Source organism: Balaenoptera physalus (assembly GCF_965194825.1).
Source record: "Balaenoptera physalus genome assembly, chromosome: 3".
In the NCBI taxonomy this organism is placed as follows: domain Eukaryota; kingdom Metazoa; phylum Chordata; class Mammalia; order Artiodactyla; family Balaenopteridae; genus Balaenoptera; species Balaenoptera physalus.
In genome coordinates this window covers 17,007,244-17,031,026 of record NC_138890.1, presented here as the reverse complement: position 1 = coordinate 17,031,026, position 23,783 = coordinate 17,007,244, and the positions used below count along the sequence as shown (strand labels likewise).

Sequence of the window (23,783 nt, the reverse complement as noted above, 5' to 3'; positions counted from 1 at the left end):
TGCTACCATCTAATTCCAGAACATTTTCATCATCCCAGAAAGCAACCCCATACCTATTGACTGTCACTCCCCATTCCCCCTCCCCCAGCCCCTGGCAACCACTAATCTGTTTTCTGTCTGTGTGGGTTTGCCTATTCTGAACTTTCCATGTAAATGGAATTATACAATATGTGGCTTTTTATGTCTGGTTTCTATTACTGAGCTTGTTTCCAAGGTCTATCCATGTAATAAATATCAATGCTCCATTCCTTTTCATGGCTGAAAAATGTTTCACTGTATATGGACGATTTATCCATTCATTGGATGACGTTTATCCATTGGTTTATGGCTACTATGAATAATGCTGCTATGAACATTCATGTGCAAGTTTTTGTGTGGACATACGTTTTCATTTCTCTTGGATCTATACCTAGGAGTGGAATTGCTGGGTCAGATGGTAAACTCTATGTTTAACTTTTAGAAGAACCGACAAACTCTTTTACACAGCAGCTGCACCATTTTACATTTCTGCCAGCAGTGTACAAAGGTTCCAATTTCCCTACATCTTTGCCATCACTTGTTTTTGTTCATCTTTTCAATTATAGTCATCCTAATGGATGTGAAGTGGTATCTCATTGTGGTTTTGATTTGCGTTTCCCTACTGACTAATGATATTGAGCATCTTTTCATGTTCTTATTGGCCATATGTGTACCTTTTTTTGGAGAAATCCTTTGTCCATTTTAAAATTAGATTATTTGTTTTTTAAATTTTGAGTTGTAAGAGTTTTTTGTATATTCTGAGTACTATTGATAGATCCTTATCAGGTATATGATTTTCTTTTTCTTTTCTTTTTTTTTGTAATAGATCTTTATTGGAGTACAGTTGCTTCACAATACTGTGTTAGTTTATGTTTTACAACAGAGTGAATCAGCCACATGCATACATGTATCCCCATAACCCCTCCCTCTTGAGTCTCCCTCCCACCGTCCCTATTCCATCTCTCTAGGTCATTGCAAAGCACCGAGCTGATCTCCCTGTGCTATGCTGCTGCTTCCCACTAGCTAACTATTTTACATTCGGTAGCGTATATATGTCAATGCTACTCTCACTTTGCCCCAGCTTCCCCCTCCCCGCTCCGTGTCCTCAAGTCCATTCACTATGTCTATGTCTTTATTCCTGTCCTGCCACTAGGTTCATCAGTACCATTTTTTTCTTTTTTAGATTCCATATATGTGTTAGCACATGCTATTTGTTTTTCTCTCTCTGACTTACTTCACTCTGTAAGACAGACTCTAGGTCCATCCACCTCACTACAAATAATTCAATTTCGTTTCTTTTTATGGCTGAGTAATATTCCATTGTATATATGTGCCACATCTTCTTTATCCATTCATCTGTCAATGGACATTTAGGTTGTTTCCATGTCCTGGCTATTGTAAATAGTGCTGCAGTGAACATTGTGGTACATGTCTCTTTTTGAATTATGGTTTTCTCAGGGTATATGCCCAGTAGTGGGATTGCTGGGTCATACAGTAGTTCTATTTTTAGTTTTATAAGGAACCTCCTTACTGTTCTACATAGTGGTTGTATCAATTTACATTCCCACCAACAGTGCAGGAGGGTTCCTTTTTCACCACACCCTTTCCAGCATTTATTGTTTCTAGACTTTTTGGTAATGGCCATTCTGACTGGTGTGAGGGGATACCTCATTGTATTTTTGATTTGCATTTCTCTAATAATTAGTAATGTTGAGCATCTTTTCACGTGCCTCTTGGCTATCTGTGTGTCTTCTTTAGTGAAATGTCTATTTAGGTCTTCCGCCCATTTTTTAATTGAATTATTTGGTTTTTTGATATTGAGCTCCATGAGCTGTTTGTATATTTTGGGGATTAATCCTTTGTCCATTGTTTCATTTGCAATTATTTTCTCCCATTCTGAGGGTTGTCTTTTCAACTTGTTTATGGTTTCCTTTGCTGTGCAAAAGCTTTTAAGTTTAATTAGGTCCCATTTGTTTATTTTTGTTTTTATTTTCGTTACTCTAGGAGGTGGGTCGTAAAAGATCTTGCTGTGATTTATATCGTAGAGTGTTCTGCCTATGTTTTCCTCTAACAGTTTTATAGTGTCTGGTCTTACATTTAGGTCTTTAATCCTTTTGGAGTTTATTTTTGTGTATGGTGTTAGGTAGTGTCTAATTTCATTCTTTTACATGTAGCTGTCCAGTTTTCCCAGCACCACTTATTGAAGAGGCTGTCTTTTCTCATTGTATGCTCTTGCCTCCTTTATCGTAAATTAGGTAACCATATGTGTGTGGGTTTATCTCTGGGCTTTCTCTCCTGTACCATTGATCTATATTTCGGTTTTTGTGCCAGTACCATACTGCGTTGATTACTGTAGCTTTGTAGTATAGTTTGAAGTCAGGGACCCTGATTCCTCCAGCTCTGTTTCTCTTTCTCAAGATTGCTTTGGCTATTCGGGATCTTTTGTGTTTCCATACGAATTGTAAAATTTTTTGTTCTAATTCTATGAAGAATGCTATTGGTAGGTAGTTTGATAGGGATTGCATTGAATCTGTAGATTGCTTTGGGTAGTATTTTGACAATATTGATTTTGACAATATTGACAAATTTTGACAATATTGATTCTTCCAATCCAAGAACATGGTATATTTCTGCATCTGTTTATGTCATCTTTGATTTCTTTCATCACTGTTTTATAGTTTTCTGAGTACAAGTCTTTTTCCTCCCTAGGTAGGTTTATTCCTAGGTATTTTATTCGTTTTGTTGCAATGGTAAGTGGGATTGTTTCCTTAATTTCTCTTTCTGATTTTTTGTTGTTATTGTATAGGAATGCCAGAGATTTCTGTGCATTAATTTTGTATCCTGCTACTTTACCAAATTCATTGATTAGTTTTAGTAGTTTTCTGGTGGCAGCTTTAGGATTCTCTATGTATAGTATCATGCCATCTGCAGTGACAGTTTTACTTTTTCTTTTCCAATTTGTATTCCTTTTATTTCTTTTTCTTCTTTGATTGCTGTGGCTAAGACTTCCAAAACTATGTTGAATACGAGTGGCAAGAGTGGACATCCTTGTCTTGTTCCTGACCTTAGTGGAAATGCTTTCAGTTTTTCACCATTGAGTATGATGTTTGCTGTGGGTTTGTCATATATGGCCTTTATTATGTTGAGGTAGGTTCCCTCTATGCCCATTTTCTGGAGAGTTTTTATTACAAATGGGTGTGGGATTTTGTCAGAAGCTTTTTCTGCATCTATTGAGATGATCATATGGTATTTATTCCTTAATTTGTTAACATGGTGTATCACATTGATTTGCATATATTGAAGAACCCTTGCATCCCTGGGATATATCCCACTTGATAATGGTGTATGATCCTTTTAATATGTTGTTGGATGCTGTTTGCTAGTATTTTGTTCAGGATTTTTGCATCTATGTTCATCAGTGATGCTGGTCTATAATTTTCTTTTTTTGTGATATCTTTTTCTGGTTTTGGTATCAGGGTGATGGTGGCTTTGTAGAATGAATTTGAGAGTGTTCCTCCCTCTGCAACTTTTTGGAAGAGTTTGAGAAGGATCGGTGTTAGCTCCTCTCTAAATGTATGATAGAATTCGCCTGTGAAGCCATCTGGTCCTGGGCTTTTGTTTGTTGGAAGATTTTCAATCACAGTTTCAATTTCATTACTTGTGATAGGTCTGTTTATATTTTCTAATTTTTCCTGGTTCAGTCATGGAAAATTGTACCTTTCCAAGAATTTGTCCATTTCTTCGTGGTTGTCCATTTTATTGGCATATAGTTGTTTGTAATAGTCTCCTATAATCCTTTGTATTTCTGTGGTGTCAGTTGTGATTTCTCCTTTTTCATTTCTAATTTTATTGATTTGTGTCCTCTCCCTTTTTTTCTTGATGAGTCTGGCTAAGGGTTTATCAATTTTGTTTATCTTCTCAAAGAACCAGCTTTTAGTTTTATTGATCTTTGCTATTGTTTTCTTCATTTCTATTTATTTCTGCTCTGATCTTTATGATTTCTTTCCTTCTACTGACTTTGGGTTTTCTTTGTTCTTCCTTCTCTAGTTGCTTTAGGTTAGGGTTAGATTGTTTATTCGAGATTTTTCTTGTTTCTTGAGGTGAGATTGAATTGCCATAAACTTCCCTCTTAGAACTGCTTTTGCTGTGCCTCATAGGTTTTGGGTGGTTGTATTTTTGTTGCCATTTGTTTCTATGTATTTTTTAATTTCTTCTTTGATTTCTTCACTGATCTCTTGGTTATTTAGTAGTGCACTGTTTAGCCTCCATGTATTTTTGGTTTTTACAATTTTTTCCTGTAATTGATTTTCAATCTCATAGCGTTGTGGTCAGAAAAGATGCTTGATACAATTTCAATTTTCTTAAATTTTCCAAGGCTTGATTTGTGACCCAAGATGTGATCTATCCTGGAGAATGTTCCATGTGCCCTTGAGAAGAAAGTGTATTCTGCCACTTTTGGGTGGAATGTTCTATAAATATCAATTAAATCTATCTGGCCTGTTGTGTCATTTAAAGCTTGTGTTTCCTTATTTATTTTCTGTTTGGATGATCTGTCCATTGCTGTAAGTGGGGTGTTAAAGTCCCCTACTAAAATTGTGTTACTGTCGATTTCCCCTTTCATGGTTGTTAGTATTTGCCTTATGTATGGAGGTGCTCCTATGTTGGGTGCATAAACATTTACAATTGTTATATCATCTTCTTGGATTGATCCCTTGATCATTATGTAGTGTCCTTCCTTATCTCTTATAACAGTCTTTATTTGAAAGTCTATTTTATCGGATATGAGTATTGCTACTCCAGCTTTCTTTTGATTTACATTTGCATGGAATATCTTTTTTCATCCCTTCACTTTCAATCTGTATGTGTCCCTAGGTCTGAATTGGGTCTCTTGTAGACAGCATATATATGGGTCTTGTTTTTGTATCCATTCAGCCAGTCTGTGTCTTTTGGTTGGGGCATATAATCCATTTACATTCAAGGTTATTATCCATATGTATGTTCCTATTACCATTTTCTTAATTGTTTTGGGTTTGTTTTTGTGGGTCTTTTTCTTCTCTTGTGTTTCCTGCCTAGAGAAGTTCCTTTAGCTTTTGTTGTAAAGCTGATTTGGTGGTGCTGAATTCTTTTAGCTTTTGCTTGTCTGAAAAGCTTTTGATTTCTCTGTTGAATCTGAATGAGATCCTTGATGGGTAGAGTAATCTTGGTTGTAGGTTTTTCTCTTTCATCACTTTAAGTATATCCTGCCACTGCCTTCTGGCCTGTAGGGTTTCTGCTGAAAAATCAGCTGTTAACCTTATGGGGATTCCTTTTTATGTTATTTTTTGTTTTTCCCTTTTAATATTTTTTCTTTGAATTTAATTTTTGTTAGCTTGATTAATATGTGTCTTGGTGTGTTTCTCCTAGAGTTTATCCTGTATGGGACTCTCTGTGCTTCCTGGATTTGGGTGACTATTTCCTTTCCCATGTTAGGGAAGTTTTCCACTATAATCTCTTCAAATATTTTCTCAGACCCCTTCTTTTTCTCTTCTTCTTCTGGGACCCCTATATTCGAATGTTGGTGCATTTAGTGTTGTCCTAGAAGTCTCTGAGATTGTCTTCAATTCTTTTCATTCTTTTTTCTTTATTCTGCTCCTCGGCAGTTATTTTCACCATTCTGTCATCCAGCTCACTTATTCGTTCTTCTGCCTCAGTTATTCTGTTATTGATTCCTTCTAGTGTATTTTTCATTTCAATTATTGTGTTGTTCATCTGTTTGTTTGTTCTTTAGTTCTTCTAGATCTTTGTTAAACATTTTTTGTATTTTCTCAATCCGTGGCTCCATTCTATTTCCGAGATTCTGGATCATCTTTACTATCATTACTCTGAATTTTTTTTCAGTTAGATTCCCTATTTCCTCTTCATTTATTTGGTCTTGCAGGTTTTTACCTTGCTCCTTCATCCATGACATATTTTTCTTCCCATCTCTCTTTTTTTTTTTTTTATGAGTGGGATTGTGTTCCTGTCTTACTGGTTTTTTGGCCTCAGACTTCCAGTGCTGAAGTCTGTAGGCTGTTGGGTAGAGCTGGGTCTTGGCGCTGAGAGGAGGACCTCCAGGAGACCTCACTCTGATGCATATTCCCTGGGGTCTGAGTTCCTCTGTTAGTCCAGTGGTTCGGACTCAGACCTCCCACCACAGGAGTTTCAGCTCGTGAACCCAAGATCCTGCAAGCCGCACAGGACAGCAAAAAAAAAAAAAAAAAAGAAAGAACAATAACAAAGTAAAAAATAAAATTAGACTAGGAAACTAACAGATATGTTAGAAAAAATATAAAAATAAAAATATAGATGAAACAATAACTGGAAGGTAAAACAGAATCACAGTAGTAAAAAAGAGGAGGAGAAAAAAAAAAAAGGTGGAAAAGGCCTTGGCTATGGAGGGCAGGGCCTAAGCAGGGTTGAGGTTTAGGTGGTGGGTGGGGCCTATGCTTAGGACCCACAGGGCTGGAAAAGGCCCTGGGGGGTGTGGGGTGTGGGGCTTAGGCTCAACAGAACAGAAGGGGCCCAGGCGTGTCTCCTGCCTCTGGTCTCAGGGGGTGGGGGACCCCACCTTGGAGCCCAGCAGGCTTCCTTGGTTCGAGTGGGCGGGGCAAATTCCCTCTGCTCCTTTCCTGCTCCTCTGGTCCCAGAGGGCCCCTCCCACCTTCCTCTCCTGATCTCCCAGGCCTCCCTCCTACATCCCCAGGACGAACCTGGTCTGGAGAGGACCTCTGAGGGCATAGGACCTGGCCTGAGAGCTGGGCAGACGTCCCCAGCCGATTGAGCAGGGGAAACGCTGGGCCCACTCCCCTCTGATCCAAGCCCCCGTGGGTCCCCCCAGGCATGGGAACCCCTCCCCACCTCTCAGCCACACCTCAGGGGTGCTGGTCCTGTCCAACCTCCACTTCTCCTCCCCCTCAGTCCCCTCATGTCCTGCTGGTTTTCTTGCGGGTTCTTCCTGTCTCCTTGGGCATTGGGGTCCCCCACCAGCATCCAGCACGTGCCCTGGTTGTCTCAGATATATGATTTTCAAATCTTTTCTCCCATTCTGTGGGTTGTCTTGTCACTTTCTTGAGTGTTCTTTGATGCACAAAAGTTTTAAATTTTGATGGAGTATAGTTTATCTACTTTTTCTTTGGTTTCTTGTGCTTTACTTGTCATGTCTAAGAAACCACTGTCTAATCCAAAGTTATAAAGATTTACGCTTATGCTTTCTTCTCTCATATTTAGGTCTTTGGTACCTTTTGAGTTCATATTTGTATATGGTATGAGGTAAGGGCCCCAATTCATTTTTTTCCTGTGGAAATCCAGTTGTCCCAGCACTATTTGTTGAAAAGACTATTTTCCCTCATAAAATTGTCTTGGAACTCTTGTCAGAAACGAATTTCTATTAAATGTGTAGGTTTATTTCTGACTCGCAATTCTATTCCTTTCATCCAAATGTCTGTCATTATGCCATTACCACACTGTTTTGACTATTGTAACCATGTATAATATTGTTTTGAAATTTTTAACTGTGAGTCTGCCAACTTGGTTCTTGTTCAAGATTTTATGACCATCCTGAGTCTCTTGCATTTTCTTATGAATTTTAGGATCAGCTTGTCAATTTCTGCAAACATGATCTCTGGATACTTTTTAAGACTTTTTTTTATCATTGGTTTTGAGTAATTTGATCATAGTCTTTGGTGCAATTGTCTTTATTTATATTCCTTGTGCAGTTAATTGAGCTTCTAGGAATTTTGGGTTAATAGTTTTCATTAAGTTTGAAATTTGGGGAAGGCATTATTTCTTCAATTATTTTTTCTTTCCCCCTTCATTTGGGAAGTTAAGTTACACATAATCGAGCCATTTGAAGTTGTACTACAGCTTACTAATAATCCTTTTCCATTTTTATTAATAAAATTCTTCTTTCTCTATGCATTTCATTTTTCATAGTTTCTATTGCTATGCTTTTATTTTCACTATTCTTTTGTAGTATCTAATCTGCTATCAATCCCATCCATTGTATTGTTTATCTCTAGAAGTTCTACTTGAGTCTTTTTTATATGTTCTATATCTCATCTTAACTTTTCAAACACATGGAATACAGTTCTAATACCTGTGTTAATGTCCTTATCTCCCAGTTCTAACATCTGTGTCAAATCTGACTTGGTTTTGACAATTGATTATTCTACACATTATAGGTTGTGTGTTTCCTGCCTCCTTGCATGTCGGACAGTCTTGGCTGAATGCCTGACAGTGTGAATTTAACCCTGTTGGGAGCTGGATATTTTGTGTTTCTGCAGGTCTTCTTGAGCAACACAGTGTTTTACTTGGAAGCAGCTTGATCCTTTTGGGTCTGGCTTGTGTGATTTGTTATGTGGGGCCAAGGCAGTGCTCAGTCCAAAGCTGATCATCTTCATCTGCTGAAGTGAGAGTGTTCCTGAGTACTCAACCTCATGCCCTGTGAATTATGAAAGTTTCTAATCTGACTGTAAACAGACATTATTCCAGCCCTCGTGCTCCTCTGGTACTACTTCCTCTAGTGCTTTCAGATGGCTCTTTCCTGTGTGCATATGCCAATCAGTGTTCTGTGGCATCCTCGAGGGAGAGGGCCCTCTCTCTGTGCAGCTTTCTTTTCTCTGATTTTCTGTTCCATGGGCACAGGCTGCCTTTGTCTCTCAGGACATCAGCCGTCTCCTCAACTCAGGGTCTGCCTGGCTCTGCCTCAGTTTCCTTTTCCTGTAAACTTAAGTCAGGAAGCTGGGGCAACTATAGGGCTCACCGTTGTTTCCTATCTCTAATACATCACTCTCCTTCATTCATCTTAACCATTCTGATGATTCTGTACCCAATTCCAATGTGTGTGGGGTTTTTTTTCCCACAGAAAGAAATTCTCTGAGACACCAGCCGAGTGCCCTACAGTTCAACTCAATTCTGACACCATCCACCTGGAAATAGCATCAGATCCCATAGGTTAAGGGCTCAGTCCCACAAGGCTGCCTCCCCCACCACTTCAGATATCAGCTGCAAGTCCAGGTTGTCACCTGTGCTTCTGGCCAACATGCTATAAATTAGAGGTTCCAATGACCCCCTTCCTTGGGTTTTAATAATTTGCTAAAGTGGCTCACAGAACTCAGAGAAACATTTCACTTACTAGATCAGCGCTTTATTATAAAAGGGTATAACTCAGGAGCAGCCAGATGGAAGAGACGTATAGGCAAGGCACGTGGGAAGGGGCAGGGCCAAGCATGCCACTCTCCCCCAGTGTCCATGTGTTTACCAGCCGGGAAGCTCTCTGAACCCTATCCTTTTGGGATTTTATGGAGACTTCATTACACAGGCACAACTGATTAAATCATTGACCATTGGTGATTTAAAAAAATTTTTTTATTGGAGTATAGTTGCTTTACAGTGTTGTGTTAGTTTCTACTGTACAGCAAAGTGAATCAGCTATACATATACACATATCCCCTCTTTTTTGGGTTTCCTTCCCATTTAGGTCACCACAGAGCATTGAGTAGAGTCCCTGTGCTGTGCAGTAGGTTCTCTTTAGTTATCTATTTTATATATAGTATCAATAGCGTGTATATGTCAATCCCAATCTCCCAATTCATCCTACCCTCCCTTTCCCCCTTGGTATCCATAGGTTTGTTCTCTATGTCTGTGTCTCTATTTCTGCTTTGTAAATAAGATCGTCTATACAGTTTTTTCAGATTCCACATATATGCGTTATATATGATATTTGTTTTTCTCTTTCTGGCTTACTTCACTCTGTATGACAGTCTCTAGGTCCATCCACGTCTCTACAAATGACCCAATTTCGTTCCTGTTTATGGCTGAGTAATATTCCATTGTACATATGTACCACATCTTCTTTTTTTTTTTTTTTTTTTTTTTTTAACATCTTTATTGAAGTATAATTGCCTTACAATGGTGTGTTAGCTTCTGCTTTATAACAAAGTGAATCAGTTATACATATACAATATGTTCCCATTTCTCTTCCTTCTTGCATCTCCCTCCCTCCCACCCTCCCCATCCCATCCCTCTAGATGGTCACAAAGCACCGAGCTGATCTCCCTGTGCTATGCGGCTGCTTCCCACTAGTTATCTATTTTACATTTGGTAGTGTATATATGTCCATGACACTCTCTTACCCTGTCACATCTCACCCCACCCCCTCCCCATATCCTCAAGTCCATTCTCTAGTAGGTCTGTGTCTTTATTCCCGTCTTGCCACTAGGTTCTTCATGGCCTTTTTTTTTTTTTTTTTTTTTTTTTTTTTTTCCCCTTAGATTCCGTATATATGTGTTAGCATACTGTATTTGTTTTTCTCTTTCTGACTTACTTCACTCTGTATGACAGACTCTAACTCCATCCACCTCATTACAAATACCTCCATTTCATTTCTTTTTATGGCTGAGTAATATTCCATTGTATATATGTGCCACATCTTCTTTATCCATTCATCTGTCGATGGACATTTAGATTGCTTCCATGTCCTGGCTATTGTAAATAGAGCTGCAATGAACATTTTGGTACATGACTCTTTTTGACCTATGGTTTTCTCAGGGTATATGCCCAGTAGTGGGATTGCTGGGTCGTATGGTAGTTCTATTTGTAGTTTTTTAAGGAACCTCCATACTGTTCTCCATAGTGGCTGTATCAATTTACATTCCCACCAACAGTGCAAGAGTGTTCCCTTTCCTCCACACCCTCTCCAGCATTTATTGTTTCTAGATTTTTTGATGATGGCCATTCTGACCGGTGTGAGATGATATCTCATTGTAGTTTTGATTTGCATTTCTCTAATGATTAATGATGTTGAGCATTCTTTCATGTGTCTGTAGGCCATCTGTATATCTTCTTTGGAGAAATGTCTATTTAGGTCTTCGGCCCATTTTTGGATTGGGTTGTTTGTTTTTTTGATATGGAGCTGCATGAGCTGTTTGTATATTTTGGGGATTAATCCTTTGTCAGTTGCTTCGTTTGCAAATATTTTCTCCCATTCTGAGTGTTGTCTTTTCGTCTTGTTTATGGTTTCCTTTGCTGTGCAAAAGCTTTTAAGTTTAATTAGGTCCCATTTGTTTATTTTTGTTTTTATTTTCGTTACTCTAGGAGGTGGGTTGAAAAAGATCTTGCTGTGATTTATATCATAGAGTGTTCTGCCTATGTTTTCCTCTGAGAGTTTGATAGTGTCTGGCCTTACATTTAGGTCTTTAATCCATTTTGAGTTTATTTTTGTGTATGGTGTTATGGAGTGTTCTAATTTCACTCTTTTACGTGTAGCTGCCCAGTTTTCCCAGCACCATTTACTGAAGAGGCTGTCTTTTCTCCATTGTATATTCTGGCCTCCTTTGTCATAGATTAGTTGACCATAGGTGCATGGGTTTATCTCTGGGCTTTCTCTCCTCTACCATTGATCTATATTTCTGTGTTTGCACTAGTACCATACTGTCTTGACTACCGTAGACCTGTAGTATAGTCTGAAGTCAGCAGCCCGATTCCTCCCGCTCTGTTTTTTTTTTTTTTTCTCAAGATTGCTTTTGCTATTCAAGGTCTTTTGTGTTTCCATACAAGTTGTAAAATTTTTTGTTCTACTGTGAAAAATGCCATTGATAATTTGACAGGGATTGCATTGAATATGTAGATTGCTTTGGGTAGTATAGTTATTTTGACAATATTGATTCTTCCAGTCCAAGAACATGGTATATCTCTCCATCTGTTTGTGTCATCTTTGATTTCTTTATCAGCATCTTATAGTTTTCGGTGTACAGGTCTTTTGCCTCCTTAGGTAGGTTTATTCCTAGGATTGAACTCAATCTCCAGCCCCTCTCCCCTCCCTGGACGTCAGGGGATCCCAACCTTCTAGTCACATGGTTGGTTACCCTGGCAACCAGCCCCCATCCTTAGGGGCTTTTGGAAAATCACTTCATTAACATAAAAAACCCCACCTCTGTGCCTCTCCTCACTTAGGAAATTCCAAGGGTTTAGGAGCTCTGAGTCAGGAACAGGAGGAAGACCAAACATATATTTCTTATTATAAATCACAACATCATAACCATTGTTTTGTGTATTGTGTTTGTTTTCCTTTGGTTGTTTCAGGGGGCCAGTGTCTTAGTTCAGGCTGTTATAACAAAGTACCATAGACTGTGCAGCTTAAATAACAGAAATTTATTGCTTAAAGTTGTGGAGACTGGAAGTCTGAAATCAGGGTGCCAGCATGGTTGGGTGCTGGTGAGAGCCCTCTTCTGAGTTGCAGATGGCCATCCTCTCACTGTGTTCTCACACGGGGGAAGGGGCAAGGGGTCTCTTCTTATAAGGGCACTAATCCCATTCATGAGGCTCCACCCTCATGACCTCATCTAAGCCTGATCACCTCAGAAAGATCCCATCTTCAAACACTGTCATGTTGGGGGTTAGGACTTCAGCATATGAATTATGGGGGGACACAACATTCAGACCTTAGCAGATGATAAATCCAGCCCCTCTTCTCCATTGCGGCTAGAAGTTGAAGTCCCTGCTGTTGGTTTTGAGGCCTGTGTTATCCTTGTTCCTTAGTTGGCTGGAACTGGAAGATGCTGTTGTTGCCACTGTCTCCTATTTATAAAGCCCAGTATTTGTAATTTGTTGGGTCTTGTAGTTAGTTATAGGCCTGGAAACATGGGCTGGTAACAGCCTGGGGACAAGGAGGGGCCACAGGATAGCTGTGTCCCCCATGCCTTCTGACTCAGAAGTGTGAGTGGCTCCCAGGAATGGCTGTGCAGTGAGAATCAGGTAGCCTCTGGGGTGGGACCCGTTCCCCGGGCAGATGGGGTGCAGGCCTCGCTTCAGCTCCACCCTTCATCCTCAGTGACCAGCACCGACTACGACACTGCTGCGGAGGCCACGGAAACCTCGTCCTATTTCAGCGCCCGAGGCTACCTGTCCAGGTAGAGGGCCATGCAGGGGTGGTACTGGGCCCTTTGCGGGGGGTGGCAATGCTGGCTTGGACTGACAGAATCCAAATCCTGGAGCCTTCAACCAGGCCACAGCAGTCTCTGTCCAGGAAAGAGGAGACCTCAGAAGCCATCCACACTTGACCCTGGTCCCCTTCTGTCCTGGACCCCTCACTGGTCCATCTCGCATCTGCCCCTTCTTTGTTCTCCCTACCAGCCGGGAGCAGGAGGGCACGGAGTCTACCTCAGAGGAGGGGCAGCTGCCGCAGGTCGTGGAGGACCTGAAAGACCTCCAGGTGGCCCCCGGCACACGTCTGGCCAAGTTCCAGCTCAAGGTGAAAGGTAAGGGGGAGAGGGATGAAGGGCAAGGAGCTGCCTCCCACCAGAGGGAGGGTTAGGGTTAGGGTTAGATCACCCAGGGGTCTCTGAGGGCCTGTGGAGGGCATGGTGCCCACTGGGCTGTGGCCCGGTGCTAACCACTCCCCCTGCGGCCCCAGGCTACCCCACGCCTCGACTGTACTGGTTCAAAGATGGGCAGCCCCTGACTGCATCTGCACACATCTGCATGACGGACAGGAAGACACTGCACACCCTGGAGATTGTCTCGGTCACCAGCGAGGATGCTGGCCAGTACTCGGCCTACATCAGCAACACCGTGGGTGCTGCTTACTCGTCTGCTCGGCTGCTGGTCCGAGGTGGGTGCTCAGGGATGCAGCAGAGCTTGGTGTCCACACCCAGGTTGATGTCCACCTATAAACCATGCTGTGGCAAGCCTGGGAGCTAGGGCCCAGTGGTCACTGCCCCTGTGTGCGGAAGTCACAGGTGGCCAGAAGCTGGCTCCCAGAGAACATGGGCCCTTAGAGGGCGTGGGGCCCATGAAAACTGACCAGCAAGCAGGATAGCTAGCTGGTGGAGTAGGCCCAGGCAAACATGGGGCCCTCCGTAGACTGCAGAGGAAGAGGCAGGTAGTAATTTGGGGAGTAGAGGTCTGAACTTCTTTATTTTCCAGAGTTCTGAGCACTGCAAGGTGATTCCAAGTCTTGCCCAAATCTGCCCTGGTCTAGGGACCCAACACTGCCTGCCGCATTGCTTCAGTGTGGTGTTTTGAGCTCAAGCATCCCCGAGTTGGTTTCAGAGCAACGCCCCAGACTCCTGGGCGGGCATGGGTAACATTCCATCTGGTCCGTGGGGACTGAGTGTGAATTCCATGTCTGCATGGCCAGGTTTAGGAAAGGTGCTGGGTGTAGGAGTGGGCGGGGCCACCCTTGGGACCCACACCCTGCTAGGCAGGCCCACTCAGGGGAGGGGGCACCTTGGTGCTGTAGATCTGACTTCTGTGCTTTCTTCAGGCCCCAATGAACCAGAAGAGAAGCCAGCATTCGGTGAGCCGACCCCAGAGGGAAGAGGGAGGGAGGGTGGGGTGGGCACTGGGAACAGGTTCAGTGAGGATGTGTGAGGGGGATGACCACGTGGAACTGGGGCTCTGCATTGGTGATTGTTTACCACCAGCCGCCCCATGTCTCTCCAGATGTACACCAACAGCTGGTGCCACCCCGATTCCTGGAGAAGTTCACCTCCAAGAAGGTGAAGAAGGGCTCCAGCATCACCTTCTCAGTGAAGGTTGAAGGTGAGATGTCCTGCCTCCCTGTCCCACTCAGGAGAGCCCCCAGGGAGGTCCCCTCCCTGCCCCCACTCAGGACCCTCCTAGGGAGGCTCAGAGGTGACCCCTGCCTCCCAGAGCCGCCCTCCTGGTGTGGGGAGACTGTCCACCATATACTCCTGCCTGCAGGAGACCCACCCCCAGCTGTGCATTGGCTGCGGGAGGAGGCTGAGCAGGGTGTGCTGTGGATCGGCCGCCACACGCCGGGCTACACGGTGGCCAGCTCTGCCCAGCAGCACAACCTGGTCCTTCTGGATGTGGACCAACAGCACCAGGGCACCTACACCTGCATCGCCACAAACGCTGCTGGCCAAGCCCTCTGTTCCGCAAGCCTGCACGTCTCTGGCTGTGAGTGGGCATGGGTGACCCAGCCAGGAGTGGGAGAGGGGCAGTGTGGGCAGTGCGCAGCCTCAGAGCTCATGGGCCAGCTCCCACCCCCGAACCTGTGGGCTCCGCTCAGCCAGCTGAGACCCTCCTAGAGACACCCTGCCGCCCCGAGTGGTTTCTTCCTGGGTCCCTCTCAGCTCTTCCCAGGGCGGGTGAGTCAAGTGCAGACCCCATTCCCGTCCCTACCAGTGGTGGGATGACCATGGGCCAAGTTGGGACACCGGGCACAGTCTTCCTCGGGGCTCCAGATGACAGGGCCAAGGCCCCCTGGGGGGTGGTCCAGGCATCCCTGGCAGGGGTCCCGATCAGAATCAGAGCTCAAGGGTATGAGGTGTCACCCTGGTCGCTCACCCTGTTCTCCTGACAGTACCTAAGGAGACTGGGGCAGCGGAGGAGCAGGCCAGGGTGAAGGAGGCCCTCATCTCCACCTTCCTGCAGGGGTGAGTGAGGGGCTGCTCAAGAGCCAGAGGGGCCAGGAGTGAGGTCCCGGGAGTGCGGGTCCTGGGAGTGCAGGTCCTGGGAGAGTGGGGTCCTGGCCCTGGGGGGGGGGCAGTGCTGCTGGGGAGGGAGCCCCATCACAGATCCCAGCCCAGCTCTGCCCCCCTTGGGCCATGTGGCTTGGGTCCCCATTGTAAAGAGAGGACTTCCCCAGGGCCCTGTGGCATCCAGGCCCACTGCCCCCAGACCCTCTTTTCTGTCAGGCCCTTCAGGATACCTCCTCCCCCTTTAGGATCCAAGCTGTTTCCGAACAGATGTCGGAACCTTCAGGTTTCACTGACCTCGCTGGGCAGAGGAAAGGTACGGGCTGGGTGGGCACACATCTGTGCGGGGTGGGGGACAGGAGGTGTGGAGGAGGCTGCCCAGCTGGCAGGCCCCAGGACCGTGAGGCTCCTCCGGACCGTGTGGCCCTAGGAACACCTGCTTGCCTCGCCCTGGGCTGGGCCTCCCTGCCCTCTTATGGGCCTAATTCTGAGCTTTGGTTGGTCTCCGGGCCATTTCTGACCCTCGAGGATGTGGAAGCTCGCGGGGGCCCCTGGGCTGGGCCAGCCCTTGGCTTAGAGCTCATGTCCAGGGGGCTGTACGGATGCCTAAGAGCAGGCAGCTGCTGAGTCAGGGCTGGCATGAGGGCAGTTCGGGGAGGCGGGTGCTGGATATGCTGCCGGCAGGGCCCCCACTTTGTCTGGGATTCTCCCCCTGCCCCCAAGCTGGGTCCCCCTACTCCCAGTCTCTAAGTGTGCCTGCCCCCTGACGTGTCCAGCCACTTCCTGGCCACCTGCACAGGGCCCCAGCACCTTGGCATATTTAAAAAATTGTTTTATGGAGAATACTGAGTCTGCACAGAAGTTGAGAGGAGGGAGCTGTGCACCCCATGTACCCATTGCCCACCTTTGGGGTCACTTCTCCACTGACCTGCTTTGTTAATTTACCCATCCCTCCCTTCTCTGTGCTGCCCCCATCCCAAGTCACCCTCATTCCCCCTTAACCCCAGCAACTCCTCCCAGCCCCTCACACCTGCAAAGGATCCCACTTCCATCAAGGTCAACCTGAAGCCATCAAACCACAGCTGCCAGGGGTCTGGCCCCCCAGCTCTCGGGCCACAGTTTGGGGTCCTGCCCCCTGCCTTCAGTGTCCAGAACCTGCCCTCATATTATACTTCCTGGCTGAGCTCCTTGTGATCTCCGTCCCTTCTGAGCCCCTTCCCAGACCAGCGGCCAAGTGGTCAACAGGAATGGAGGTGGCACAAACCCCACTGGGGACCCCACAGCTCCAAGCTCCAACCCCAGCCTGACCATTTACCCAGCTTCGCCCTTAGCTGCCCCTGCCCACCGCCTTGCAACCATGCTGGCGACCTGCTGTCCCCTGACTGCCTGCTCTCCCCACAACCACCTGCTGCCCCCACTGTCATCCCTGAGTTTGTGGTCCCCTAAGTCACACCTTGGCTCAGTTGCCCTTGAGCCAAAGAGACCCCTAGTCGTGGTCAGCCTTCCCTGCTTCTGGCAGCTCTGGCCCATGTCTGTGCGTCCCTTGGCTCCTCTGACCCCCAAGCCCAGGATGGGCCTGGAGGCGGGTGTTTGGGTACATCTGTGGAGCACACGGCTGGCTGAGCTAGGGTCTGGCCCCCAGGAGAGCTCCCGGCAGCAGAGGCCTGTGGCCACCTGTCCTTGGCCGAGGTGGGCACGGAGGAGTTCCTGAAGAAGCTCACTTCGCAGATCACAGAGATGGTGTCAGCCAAGATCACACAGGGTAAGGGTAGCTGGTGATGGAGTGAGGTCCAGGGGTGGCCGTGACTGAGCCCCCAGGACTGGGGCCCCTCCTCACATGAATGCCCTGTAGACCCATGGGAGGGCGGCATGGGGGTCAGGCCCTTCGAAGGCATCATGTGCCCTGTGTCCCCCAGCCACACTGCAGGTGCCTGGAGGTGACAGCGATGAGGAGTCCAAGACGCCGTCTGCGTCCCCCCGGCATGGCCGGTCACGCCCCTCTTCCAGCGTCCAGGAGTCATCCTCAGAGTCCGAGGATGGAGACTCCCGGGGAGAGGTGCATGGGCAGGGGAGGGGTGGGGCAGGGTGGGCAAGGGGGTATGAGAGTGTCGGGGGCATGGTGAAGGTGGAGTTGGTGTAGGGGGCCGGGGGAGCTGGGGCAGAGGAGGTGTGGGGCACACACCTGAGTGGCCAATATCACCACTGTGACCCAGGACACCCCCAGCACCCCAGAGGTTCCTCCTTGTCCCCTTGGGGTGGGCCACCTGGCACTCCCGGTAGGATTTCCATCAGTAGAGATGGCTTGGGCCTGTTCTAGAACTTCATGGAATCTCAGGATGGCTGCTTCTTCTCCACTTAATTCCAGAGGCCTTGTAGCCTGGGGCCTTGGGAGGCCCACTGGCCCCTCTCCGGGTCTGACTCAGTGACTTCCCCCCCAGATCTTTGACATCTATGTGGTCACGGCTGACTACCTGCCCCTGGGGGCTGAGCAGGATGCCATCTTGCTGCGGGAGGGCCAGTATGTGGAGGTGCTGGACTCGGCGCACCCGCTGCGCTGGCTTGTGCGTACCAAACCCACCAAGTCCAGCCTCTCTCGGCAAGGCTGGGTGTCTCCTGCCTACCTGGACAGGCGGCTCAAGGTACCTGGATGGCTGGAAGGGTGGTCCTGGGGTTGTACCCCGCTTCCCCATGAAGGTGGGAGCCTCGCCCTGGAAGGACAGGCTAGTGCTCAGGCTGTCTATGACCCTCTCCTGTCTCTCAACAGCTGTCACCTGAGTGGGGGCCAGCTGAGGCCCCTGAGTTCCCCGGGGAGGCTGTATCGGAGGATGAGTACAAGACGAGGCTGAGGTGAGGGACCACCAGGCAGGAGCTGTGGGAAGTTGGGTTCCTGTGCGGGGGACTCCAAGATGCTAATTACACCCAAATCCCCTGGGGCTGGCCTCTAGCCGGCGGGACCTTGCCTGGAAACTTCGTGTGGTGGGGCTGCCTGGTGTGTGAGGGTGCCCTCCCTCCACCAGCTTTCCAGGCCCATTCTGAAAGTGGGCAGCAGGATGCATGTGACTTGGAAGTGCCCGGTTCAGCAGCTAAGCTCCTGGGTCTTCCCCTCATGGCTGTCTCCCCACCCAGCTCCATCATCCGGGAGCTGCTGAGCTCGGAGCAGGCCTTTGTGGGCAAGCTGCAGTTCCTGCAGAACCATCACATGCAGTACCTGGACCACTGCCCCCACGTGCCCACGGCCGTCGCCAGCCAGAAGGCAGTCATCTTCCGAAATGTGCAGGACATCAGCCACTTCCACAGCAGGTGGGCATGCAGGGTGAGCCTCAAGGCTATTCCCCGGTCTGTGTGTACACACATGTACACACGCACATGCTTAGACACACACTTGGACACACCGTTCACATGAGTAGACACATGTGCGCACGTACAAGTCATACACGCACAAGACACATGCCTACACACACGTGGACACACACCACACATGTGGATACACACGTGGATGCTCACACTTGCACATGCATGTACCGACAGGGCTGTACTTCAGGAGAGTGGGCAGGAGTCGAGAAGAGACAGAACCTTTGATGACTTGATTCACCCACTGGTGCACCACACACCTGTACAAGGACACACATGGCCCCAGGCACACAGGCACGTGCACCTGGCTTATCCCCGGAAGTGCCTGTGGCACACCTACCCACTGCAACCCAAGTACACAGACATACCCCAGAAATGTGCGCACACACGTACATGGGCACACACAAGTACATGTGCATACCTGCACATGCACACACAGCCCTTCACATGTGGGCATACATGTACATGGCACACACACGAATACATGTACACCCACAGACACGTACTCCCTTACGTGCTTGCACACCTGCACATAAGTGCACGCCCTGAAATACCACATATGCGTGGCCCTCACAGCCCAGAACACTCACTGTCATCCACAGGAACCCGGCCCTGGGCAGGAGCCTGTTTCTTCCCAAACCTGAGGGTTTGGGGCTGGGTTGTGGGTCGTGGGTGAGGGTCCTGATGTCAGCCCTCACCTGACCACTGTTCCCCTCCATGGCAGCTTCTCACAGGAGCTGCATAGCTGCGACACGGATGACGACGTGGCCATGTGCTTCATCAAGAACCAGGCAGCCTTTGAGAAGTATCTGGAGTTCTTGGTGGGCCGAGTGCAGGCTGAGTCGGTGATGGTCAGCATGGCCGTGCAGGAGTTCTACAAGGTGCCCCTCTGCCCGTCAGCCCTGCCTCCACTCACCAGGCTTGATGCTGGCTTCCAGCTCGTAGATCATCTTCCCTGACCCTGCTCAGGCCCCACTTCAGCCTGCCCAGGCCCCCTGGCCCCTAGCTTAGAAAAACGGGCAGGGTCCCCCCCAACCCCAAGCTCTGCTCACCTGTTAGACAACGACACCGGCCATCACCTGGGGCAGCGGTGGGGCCCACCTGGGGAGAAGGGTCTGTGTGTGGGACCCCGATCCACCAGCTTTGGGGCTCTGGGGACATAAGCCATCTGGAGGCTGTGCCCCCCCTGCCCTGAACCCAGCCCTGCGGTTTCCACAGAAATACACTGAGGAGGTGCTGTCAGCCGCAGATCCTTCGCAGCCACCCCCGCCGTCCCTGCAGCACTTCCTGGAGCAGCCGGTGGAGCGGATCCAGCAGTACCAGGCCCTCCTCAAGGTAGGCAGGGCTGGCCAGGGGCTGCGGGGCCACCCCCGTGCCCAGCCACCCCAGGTCTCGCCCTGACCCGCAGTCTCCCCCAGGAGCTGATCCGCAACAAGGCGCGGAATGGACAGAACTGTGCACTGCTAGAGCAGGCCTACGCAGTGGTGTCGGCCCTGCCGCAGCGTGCCGAGAACCAGCTGCACGTGTCGCTCATGGAGAACTACCCGGGCACCCTGGAGGCTCTAGGCGAGCCCATCCGCCAGGTCTGGGGCTGCGGGTGCAGTGGAGGGCCTGGGCAGGTGGCCAGGGCTTGTGGAGGGCTGGTCTCCAGGCTGGGCCTGGCTGACCACAGGCTCACCGCTCTCCCAGGGCCACTTCATTGTGTGGGAGGGGGCACCGGGTGCGCGGATGCCGTGGAAGGGCCACCACCGGCATGTCTTCCTGTTCCGCCACCACCTGGTGGTCTGCAAGCCCAGGCGGGACTCGCGCACTGACACCTTCAGCTACGTCTTCCGGAACATGATGAAGGTTTGCAGGGTGCCAGCAGAGCCTGGGTGGGCAGAGGGAGGCCATGCAGGATGTGCGGGCAGGTGGAGGCTGGTGGCCGGTCCTGCAGCCCTGTCCTGGGTGACCATGGCTCAGCCTGAATCTGGGCAGTCAGCCTGCGTCCTCCCCCCACAGCTGAGCAACATCGACCTGAACGACAAGGTGGAGGGCGATGACCGTGCCTTCGAGGTTTGGCATGAGCGGGAGGACTCAGTACGCAAGTACCTGCTGCAGGCGCGGACGGTCATCACCAAGAACTCCTGGGTGAAGGAGATCTGTGGCATCCAGCAGCGCCTGGCCCTGCCCGTGTGGCGTGAGTGCCTGGGCTCATGAGGCGAGGCTGGGTGGGAGGCTGAACCTTTCAGCCTGGCTGTCTGGCTTGGGGGCACCCAGGTTGGCAGGTCCTGAGCTCTGGCGCCCTGCCCCTACCTGGGCAGGCACAAGGGAAGGGGCTCGATTCTGGGGCAAGTGACTCACTCTACCCTTGGTTAGCCCAGCCTCTCGGGAGCCCTTAGTCAGAGTGTAGGGCTGGCCCTGACCAGAATTGAGGGGAGCCTCGAGGTTCACTCCGGGCTTTCCAGCACAAGGCAGGTGCCCAGACTGTGTTAGGGATGTGAAGGGCCCAGAAGTCTTGGTTTTGCTTCCTCGCTTAGAACAGGAGAGAGGATCCCATTTCAACATGCCCTCTTTTTCCACAGTCCCTACCACTCCCCAGTATACAGCCAACCTGTGTCACTCACCCTAATGCCCATCCAGGCCCTAGTGTGGTACTGTGGACAAAGGCTCACAAGGGGTGGTATCTGTTGCAACCACACCCTTGGTCATGGGGCTCTGGCCCTGCCAGGTGTGCACCTGAGGGGACGGGTAAGTGCTCCAGGCCCTGCGTATGTATCCCCAGGCCCCCCGGATTTTGAAGAGGAGCTGGCCGACTGCACGGCTGAGCTGGGCGAGACAGTCAAACTGGCCTGCCGTGTGACGGGCACACCCAAGCCCATTGTGAGCTGGTACAAAGGTAGGCCTTTGGGGGCCAGTGGATACTGATCTTGCAACAAGCAAGAGCTGCCCAGAGGGAATCAGGCTGGGCAGGGGCCCAGGGATCCAGGGTGGGGTCTGGACACAAGAGACAGGCCTCCTGTCCCAGTTGCCTGCTCCTGAATCAAAGACAGGCTGGCCAGTGTGCACAGGTGGATGAGGTGGGACAGAGGCGGAGGCTGCTTAGCTATGCATCGTGTTTCTGACGCAGTGGCTCTGCCCACCACTGAATCTCACTCATTAGCTCTCTCATTTGACATGTTTGTGCTGAGTGCCCAGGTACCATTCCAGGTGCAGGGAAGGTGCAGTGAACAGGCAGATCAACCTTGTCCAAGGAGGCTGACCTTCTAGGGGAGGAGACAGATGACAAGCACATAGACAAATGTGTAATATTTGTGACCAGCCATAGAAATAAGGCAGAGTGAAGGGCAGAGAGTAGCCATCATGCAGACATGTTGGAGGAACTCCAAATAGGCAGTGAGGCTCCAGGAGGACAGGGGAGGGGGAGGCGCTGAGGCAGGTGTAGTGGGGAATGAGGCTGGGGAATGCTGGGCCTTGAGGGCTGCCGTGTGGGTCTCAGATCTGACTCTGTGTGTGATGGGAGCTGCAAAGTTTGGGGGTCCCCAGGAACACCGAGTTCAGGAGCCCAAGACCATTCTCACCGGACACCAACTGCAAGGTTGGGGGTCCCATAACCACCTTCAGGTTCAGTGATTCACTAGGACTCACAGAACTCAGCAGAGCCGTTCCACTCAGGGTTCTGGTTTACTGCAGTAAAAGGGAAGAGGCACGTGGGGTGGGGTCCAGTTGGGGATCCAGGTGTGGTCCAGATGTCCCCCCAGTGGAGTTGTGTGGACATGCCTGTTTCTGTCAGCACAGATGTGTGCCGTCACACGGAGTGTGGCCAACCAGGGACACTCACTTGTTGAGCCTTGTTGTCCAGGGTTTCTGTTGGGGCATTCACGTAGGCTGACTACCTGCATGGCTGACCTCAATCTCTGGCCCCTCTGAGGTCAAGCTGATGCAGTATGGCCTAAAGCGCCCACCCTAAATCACAGTGTGGCATAGACCATCTGGCGTGGTCCAGGTTCCCAGGTAAACCAAGATACTCTTAATTAGGCCTCACCTGGCTGGCAGGTAGGTCTCCTCCGGGCTGGAAGGTAAATCCTGAATCCCTAGTTCAGTCCCAGTAGCCAAGTCCAGTCCTGGTTTTGGAGGAGCTGTCCCAGGGAAGTCAGTCCTCCTGTCCTGCTTGTTCGAAACCAGCTGGGACATTTGTTCACCCACGAATGGCTAAGAATGGGGCTGGAGAAGACATGCAGGGGCATTTTGCTGGGACGTGAAAGAGGGGCCGTCCCAGTCCCACTGTCAGAGCTTCAGGCCAGAGTCAGTGGAGCAGCAGCTGGTCCCCCGGAGCAGCCTGGGGACCATCCTTCTGGAGTCTGTGGGGTCCTGGGGTCTGTGGAGCTCCCTTCCCAGCTGCCTCACAGAACCCATATGTAGTGCAGCTCCATTTCCCTGCCACCCCTTCTCACACCCAAAACTTTCACCTGTGACGGTGGGTCCAGAGAGACAAAGCCATTCCATAAAAGTTATTTAGAAGTAAGAATGAGCCTCTCAGCTGCCACCTTTCAGCTGGGCTGCCCCCAGGAAAGTGTGCCCGCCGGGCTGCGTCTGAGGGGAACGAGGGATGCACCACGCCCAGGAACAGTCAGAGTGGGATCCCAGGGTCCCAACTGTATCCAGACAATCCACTGTCCCTTTCACCTTGACCGTTACCCTGTGAGCAGCTTGCAGGCTTTGACCCCTCTGAGGACAGCTGTGTCCAGTGAGTAGAGGAAGCAAGGGACAGTCAGACGGTCAATTCATGCTGGGCAGCTTCTGTGACAGGCGACACAGGTTCTCAAACTGCAGGTGTTCCAGGCAGCATACACAGCCATGTGCTGTGGCCAGAGCTGGCGGTTCACCGACCTAAAGCAGCATCACAGTTGGAAACACCACAGATGGCCCTGAGAGGCACCCATCTGCCAGATGGGGGGGTCCACCCCAAGTGAT

General features: G+C 49.1%; 1 protein-coding gene across 1 annotated transcript in view; it reads left to right on the top strand.

Moving 5' to 3' along the window:
- Window positions 1–23,783, top strand: part of OBSCN (obscurin, cytoskeletal calmodulin and titin-interacting RhoGEF) — a 156,118-nt gene that overhangs the window by 103,371 nt on the left and 28,964 nt on the right. The window contains exons 66-84 of the mRNA XM_082455093.1: window positions 12,866–12,944; window positions 13,168–13,292; window positions 13,448–13,645; window positions 14,300–14,332; window positions 14,479–14,577; window positions 14,740–14,958; window positions 15,365–15,437; window positions 15,728–15,795; window positions 17,122–17,241; window positions 17,396–17,535; window positions 17,918–18,118; window positions 18,244–18,326; window positions 18,606–18,779; window positions 19,555–19,711; window positions 20,049–20,165; window positions 20,249–20,413; window positions 20,520–20,678; window positions 20,832–21,009; window positions 21,595–21,708. Of these exons, the coding sequence (XP_082311219.1) occupies window positions 12,866–12,944; window positions 13,168–13,292; window positions 13,448–13,645; window positions 14,300–14,332; window positions 14,479–14,577; window positions 14,740–14,958; window positions 15,365–15,437; window positions 15,728–15,795; window positions 17,122–17,241; window positions 17,396–17,535; window positions 17,918–18,118; window positions 18,244–18,326; window positions 18,606–18,779; window positions 19,555–19,711; window positions 20,049–20,165; window positions 20,249–20,413; window positions 20,520–20,678; window positions 20,832–21,009; window positions 21,595–21,708 (2,502 nt within the window). The remainder of the gene's footprint in view (window positions 1–12,865; window positions 12,945–13,167; window positions 13,293–13,447; window positions 13,646–14,299; window positions 14,333–14,478; window positions 14,578–14,739; window positions 14,959–15,364; window positions 15,438–15,727; window positions 15,796–17,121; window positions 17,242–17,395; window positions 17,536–17,917; window positions 18,119–18,243; window positions 18,327–18,605; window positions 18,780–19,554; window positions 19,712–20,048; window positions 20,166–20,248; window positions 20,414–20,519; window positions 20,679–20,831; window positions 21,010–21,594; window positions 21,709–23,783) is intronic.